At 47.7% G+C, this 7,066-nt stretch overlaps 1 protein-coding gene and 1 pseudogene across 2 annotated transcripts; one reads left to right on the top strand and one right to left on the bottom strand.

Annotated features, from left to right (window-relative positions):
- Nucleotides 1-2,255: 2,255 nt before the first annotated feature.
- Nucleotides 2,256-4,362, bottom strand: LOC116539065 (annotated as a pseudogene). The gene has a single exon (XR_004263907.1). The product of XR_004263907.1 is annotated as an FYVE, RhoGEF and PH domain-containing protein 5 pseudogene (transcript).
- Nucleotides 4,341-5,485, top strand: LOC116539028 (tubulin beta chain-like). Its single transcript, XM_032261623.1, has one exon. It carries the CDS (start codon nt 4,341-4,343, stop codon nt 5,313-5,315), a length of 975 nt encoding a protein of 324 aa, XP_032117514.1. The 3' UTR covers nt 5,316-5,485.
- Nucleotides 5,486-7,066: the final 1,581 nt, after the last annotated feature.

Genomic DNA, 7,066 nt, shown 5'->3' with positions numbered 1-7,066 from the left:
CTTTGATAATTTCCATCAGTGGCCATTAATTTGCCTAAAAGGGCTTTTGTGACTCACGGGTATGATAAAATTGCATTAAGTCTTGTATTTTGTACAAAGAAACCCGATTCAGTCAGCGTTTCCGATTATCAGCCACACCGGGAGCTTTATTAAGCAAATAAATACTATTGACAATATATAAACAGAGATATCACTTACACATTTGTTTGTTGACTCCACCCGATTAAGGTAAAATGTGCAGTACAAGATGTTTACCATAACTTACTGTTTAACTGATCAATGTTGCTAATAGAGCTGCCTCCAAAGCTGCCCCCTGCTGTCCTGCATGAAAATGCATATGTTTAAAAAATTACGAAAGAAGCTATTTTAAGCCTGGAAGATAGACTCTACATCTTAACATCTGTAAAAGCCTTTTACATGAAATATAATTCTTGACTCAGTATTTGAATCATGGTTATCACATACAAATGACAACAAAATCAGTTTGTTTGAGGTCAACTTAATACTGTAACTATGGGCTTTTATTTGCCTACCACTCAATTCAACAAACTTCAGCACTTAGAGTTCTGCCTTTGTAAATAGTCACTGGCAAAGTCATTTCATATTGTTTTATTTATTTATTCATTTTTGAGATGGAATCTTGCTCTGTCGCCCAGGCTGGAGTGCAGTGGTGAGATCTCGGCTCACTGAAACCTCTGCCTCCCTGGGTTGAAGCCATTCTCCTGCCTCAGCCTCCCGAATAGATGGGACTATAGGCACATGCCACCACACTAGCTAATTTTTGTATTTTTAGTAGAGACAGGATTTTATCAAGTTGGCTGGTCTCGAACTCCTGACCTCAGGTGATCCACCTGCCTCAGCCTCCCAAAGTGCTGGGATTACAGGCATGAGCCACTGTGCTTGGCCTCATATTGTTTTAAAGGTCCCTTTAATATGGTATGCATATTAATTTATTTGCATATTTGCATTAAAAGGATTAAATAGCATGAAAACTATAATAACAATTACAATAAGAGCTAACATTTACTCAACACTGTGTGCCAGACATTCTGCACACACTGTCGCATTTTACCTTATCACAACTCTGTGAGTATCATTATTATCCCCATTTTGGATGAGAAAACAGAGGCACAGAGAGCTAAAGAACTTGCCCTAGGTCAAACCATTAAAGGTGGCAAAGCAGGATTAAACCCATCATCCTGATAAACCCTTAGTGCTAGTTTGTAGTTAGCCATGGCTGAGCCCGCAGAAATCACTTGTCTAAGGTAACTACCAAACAAATATGAGAGACCAAACCAAGAGTTGTGCTTGCACTTGTCAAGTGATTCTCTTTTGATTTTTGAAGAAAAACAATGGAAAATGGACAAATGATATGTTTTATGATTTTCCTTTTTTTTTTTTCTTTTGAGACAGAGTCTTGCTCTGTTGCCCAGGCTGGACTGCAGCAGCATAGTCTTGGCTCACTGCAACTTCCACCTCCCGGGTTCAAGCAATTCTCCTGTCTCAGCCTCCCGAGTAGCTGGAATTACAGGCGCCATCATGCCCCGCTGGTGAAATTTTTCATATTTTTAGTAGAGACGGGGTTTTACCATGTTGGCCAGGCTGGTCTTGAATTCCGGGCTCAAGTGATCCACTCACCTCAGCCTCCCAAAGTGCTGGGATTACAGGTGTGAGCCACCGTGCCCAGCTATAGCTTACTTTTATCTCTACTTCCAATCTGGTGAAGGGAATTCCTTCCATCTTCCCATCCTTTTTGGCCACATTTTCACTCCATTTCTCAGACCTCCTTTGTCATTTCCTACAGTAGAACACGGTGTTCTCTCTTCTCTATTGGTAGGTTTAATTACATCATCTAATAAATGAGCATTAATAATGTAAAAAAGAACAATATGGTATTAAAATGTTTGCTTTTGGCTGTAAATAGAATACTTCTCTAAAATTGCCTCAACAATCATGGCACTTATTAACTCATATATGTCTAGATGTAGATGATACCAGAGTTGCCTAATTTAGTGGTACATTATCAAGGACTTAACGTGATTTTTCTCTTACTGTTTTCCTATGATCAGTATGGTGGGTTTTGTCACGTTTGTGCTTCATGATCACAAGATGGCTCCAGGCGTTACATTCTTACAAAATAGCATTGAAGGGGGAGGCAAAAAAGGGAGGAATGTTTCCTGTCTTGTGTCCCTTTCTAAGAGTGAGCGAAACTTTCATTTTTTTTTTTTTTTTGAGGGGAAGGAGAGTTTTTTTTCGGGGGTGACGGGGGGGGGGGGGGGGGGGGGGGGGGGGGGGTGGAAAACACAGAAAAGGAGAGGTCCATAAATATCCTTTAAGGGCACCACTCACGAAGATGTTGGCGTGGGCAGGGGAGTGGTGGGGAGGTTATAGCAAAAAAGGTCAGGCCTCATTGCTGAATCCAGGTGTGTGTCCGGATGAGTTGAGCCACAGCTTACCTTCTAGAAGCATTCACATATTGGCCTAAGAATTTGTTACAAGTCCACATGCTTGATAACTGCTATAACACACTCGCATCTTCCATGGCCTCAATCCACCTCTGAGCTGAATTGGTATCTTCTGCTTTGAAGCTATAAAATAGGGTTTTATTGTGGTAAAGGTGAAAAATAGGTCCTACTTCGCTGCTGCCCTCTTCCTTTTCTGGAGCAATGGTGAAACCTAGCAGAGTCATACTCTCCATGGCCACTTTGTCCTCACTGGCCATGTAGGTGTAGAGAACTTTGCCTTTGATGACAAACCAGAGCTTCTTCCAGTGCCGCTTGCCCCTCTTACACCGGCTGAGATAGCCGCTGATGGCAGAGCCCTCTCCAGAGGCAGTCACCTCTGTCAGGGCTGAAGGGACTTTCTTCTGCTTCTTGAAGGTTGAGGGGTTGATGCTGTGGAAGACGGATGAGAAGGCACCACCTGAGAAGCGGGGTGCAGAGAGTGGGAAGCTCATGCTCACAAGCCGCTCTCTCATCAGGCCTGGGACAGCCCTGCCCCGCTTCTTCAGCTCCCCGAAGCAGCCGTCACAGACCTTGGCCATCCTGTCCTTCAGGTACTTCAGCGGGTACTTGTTCCGTGAACAGTTCCGGCACACAATCTTGCCACAGGCATGACAGTGATGACGCCGCAGTGTGAGGGAGAAGTCACAGCCGCAGTTCATGCACATCATGACATGTGTGACAGGCACCAGGGTGGGAGGCCTCTCCCCAAGGCTAACCCCCAGGCTCTCTCGTATCTCCACGCTGTGGTGGAACGCAGCCAGAGCCTGGGCCTTGTAGTCCTCAGGAAGAGCTCTGCTCAGACAGCCATACCACTCGTCCCTCTCTGCACAGGAGCTCGCAGACAGCATCAGGCAGGACTCAGAAGTCTCGATCTTTAGAGCATAGGGCACTTTCTCCATCACAGGGCGGCTGACCTTCATGTTGGCCACAGCCAATGTGTTCTTCAGCCGGTACTTCCCGTCCTTCTGGGGATGGGTGTACAGGAGCACATTGTTCATCAGAAATAGGTGCCGGGGGCGTCTGTTTTTCCCTGTTGCTTTCATCAGCGTTCCTTCCTTCAGAAACTCCCTGGCTGGAGGAGATCCCCTTGGCCCTGGACGCTGTGCTCAATGTGGACCAGCTTCTGTAGGTTTTCCCCTTGCTCCATGCTGTCGTTGGCACGGTCTGTGACTTTGGAGATGAGGCTCAGTGCACCCTGTGTGCTGTCGTACTCGGCAGAGTCCTGGCAAAAGTTGTTTAAATAGTCTGTGAGGAGCAGTTGGTACTGAAAGAGGCGCTGAACCACCTGCAGCAGCCGATGTTTTGCAGTCTGGCCGCCTCCTTGCACATTCTGCTCAAATTCACGGACAGCAGCTGCCAGCAGGGGAGAGTGGAGGCAATTCTCACTGAGCAGACCTAGGTACCTGTCAAACTGCAGGATGTGAGTGGCGTGGTGATCAAACCCCTGCTCCCGGGTCAGGAAGACGTCAGCTACCTTCTGCTGGCTCTCCCAATTTGACAGCCTTTCCTCCAGCTCCTCCAGGATGCCTTGGTGAAGTTCGTAAATGGCTGGGAGTTCACTCAGGCCCTGCCTCAGCTCCTCCCGGGCCAATGTGTCTCTGCCTTCATGGTCCATGTCATCCAAGGCCCTCATGACAGCTCCATGGAAATCCAGATGTAAGTGCTGGAGCATCTCCACATATGCTTTCTCTGAAGATAGCAGTTCCTGTGCGATGACAAGGGCTCTGGACTGTCCTTCCACCTTGTGGGTGAGGCTGGGGTCTCTTGAAGCACTATCCTCCTCCTCTGAGCTTCTCTGCTCCTCATCCGACGTGAGGTCCTCTTTAGGGGCTGCCGATGAGAGGGTTCGGCAAAGTCAGAGACAGACTTTGTAGGGCTCTGAGTAGGTCCAGCTTTGTAGGGCTAGAGTCTTTTCATACCCTTCTCATGGGCAAAATTCGGGAGGAGTACCCAGACAGGATCATAAACACATTCAGCATCCTGCCCTCGCCCAAGGTGTCAGACACGGTGGTGGAGCCCTACAATGCCACCCTCTCTGTTCACCAGCTCATAGAAAATGCAGATGAGACGTTCTGCATTGATAACAAAGTGCTCTATAACATCTGTTCCAGGACCTTAAAACTGACCACACCCACCTACAGTGACCTGAATCACCTAGTGTCTGCTACCATGAGTGGGGTCACCACGTGCCTGCGCTTCCCGGGCCAGCTGAATGCCGACCTGCGGAAGCTGGCCGTGAACATGGTTCCATTTCCCCGGCTGCACTTCTTCATGCCCAGCTTTGCCCAGCTGACCAGCCGGGGCAGCCAGCAGTACCGGGCCCTGACCGTGGCTGAGCTCACTCAGCAACTCTTTGATGCTAAGAATATGATGGCCGCCTATGACCCCCGTCATGGTCACTACCTAACCGTGGCTGCCATTTTTAGAGGTCGCATGTCCATGAGGGAGGTGGATGAGCAAATGTTCAACATTCAAAATAAGAACAGCTGCTACTTTGCTGAACGGCTCCCTCACAATGTGAAAACAGCCGTCTGTGACATCCCACCCCGGGGGCTAAAAATGTCGGCCACCTTCATTGGTAACAACACAGCCATCCAAGAGCTCTTCAAACGTGTCTCTGAACAGTTTACCGCTATGTTCAGGCGCAAGGCCTTCCTGCACTGGTACATGGGCGAGGGCATGGATGAGATGGAGTTCACTGAGGCCGAGAGCAACCTTAATGACCTGGTGTCAGAATACCAGCAATACCAAGACACCACAGCTGAGGAGGGGGAGTTTGAGGAGTGTGCTGAGGAGGAGGAGGTAGCCTAGAAGCTTCCTTTTCTAGGTAAAGGGGGAAGCAGTGTGGATTCTTTAGTGTGTTCTGATAGCCATTGTCACTACACGCTTCTTTGAGTCTTTACATCTCCTCCTACTGCATTTTAAAGCATTTTCATAGTAAGTAGTTTGGCCTAATAAAACATTTTTATAGCAAAAAAAAAGGGCCACCAAGTGTAGGCCAAGGTGATGTACCAAAGCAGAGAAAGAAGAGCCTGGGAAACTTCTTCTGCTTGCTGTTCTGGGATGTGAGCTTTGGAAGACGCTGAATTAGGTTTTTGTTTTTCTTGAGACGAAGTCTCGCTCTTGTCCCCCAGGCTGGAGAGCAGTGGCATGATCTCGGCTCACTGCAACGTCTGCTTCCTGTGTTGAAGCGATTCTCCTGCCTCAGCCTCCCAAGTAGCTGGGATTACAGGCGCCTGCCACCACCATGCTCAGCTAATTTTTGTATTATTAGTAGAGACGGGGTTTCACCATGTTGGCCAGGCTGATCTCAAACTCCTGACCTCAGGTGATCTGCCCGCCTCGGTCTCCCAAAGTGCCGGGATTACAGGCATAAGCCACTGTGCCTGGCTGAAGATTCTTTAGATAAGGCTAATGCCATGCTGTGAGCATCCCTCTCTGACCCCTGGGATAATGGGGAGCTACCTTTTAACTTCAAGCCTGTGAGATGGTACATTAAGGGGATCCTTGAAGAGGTTACTGTGTGTTCCCTGAGGTTGGGGAGCCAGGATTGGAGCCTGAAATAAGACACCCTGTGACAGCGGGAGAGAGGCTGCACTGGAACACTCTGCACCTCTGCATGTGGGAGCCATGGGGGAAAAAGCGGCTGGAGGCTGGGCACGGTAGCTCACACCTGTAATCCCAGAACTTTGGGAGACTGAGACGGGAGGACTGTTTGAGATCAGCCTGAGCAACAAAGTGAGACTCTGTTTCTACAAAAAGTTAAAAAAAAAAAAAAAAAAAAAAAATTAGCCAGGCACAGTGGCTCACGCCTATAGCACTTTGGGAGGCCAAGGCGGGTGCATCACGAGGTCAAGAGTTCGAGACCAGCCTGGCCAACATAGTGAAACCCCATCTCTACTAAAAATACAAAAATTAGCCAGGCATGGTGGCATGCTTCTGTAGTCCCAGCCACTCAGGAGGCTGATGCAGGAGAATCACTTGAACCCGGGAAGCAGAGGTTGTGGTGAGCTGAGATGGCACCACTGCACTCCAGCCTGGACAACACAGTGAGACTCTGCCTCAGAAAAAAAGTGTAAAAAAAATTAGCTGGGCGTCATGGCACACGCCTATGGTCCCAGCTACTTGGGACACTGATGCGGGAGGATTGCTTGAGACCAGGAAGTGGAGGCTGCAGTGAGCTGAGATTGCACCACTGCACCCCAGCCTGCATGACAGAGAGAGACCCAGTCTTGAAAAAAAAAGAGAAAAGAAAAAAAGGTTGGAGTCTTCTTTTGTTAATCTTTTTGGAAATAGAAGATACATATTAAAATGCGCACAAACAACAGGTTTACAGCTTGATAAATGTTCACAAACTGAATACCCCCACGAAACCAGAACATTAATTACCAGCATCCCATAAGGTCCCTGTACTCCCCTTTTAGCCACTACTACCCACCAAAGTTAACCACTATTCTGATCTCTAATAACACAGATTATATTTGCCTCTTTTTGTTTTTATATAAATGGAATCATACAGTATGTATCATTTAGTGGCTGGCTTCATTGCTCAGCATTCTGGT

The sequence above is a fragment of the Sapajus apella genome, unplaced genomic scaffold, assembly GCF_009761245.1.
Source record: "Sapajus apella isolate SASKATOON/1434 unplaced genomic scaffold, GSC_monkey_1.0 scaffold125, whole genome shotgun sequence".
In the NCBI taxonomy this organism is placed as follows: domain Eukaryota; kingdom Metazoa; phylum Chordata; class Mammalia; order Primates; family Cebidae; genus Sapajus; species Sapajus apella.
This window is presented reverse-complemented; position numbering and strand designations above follow the sequence as displayed.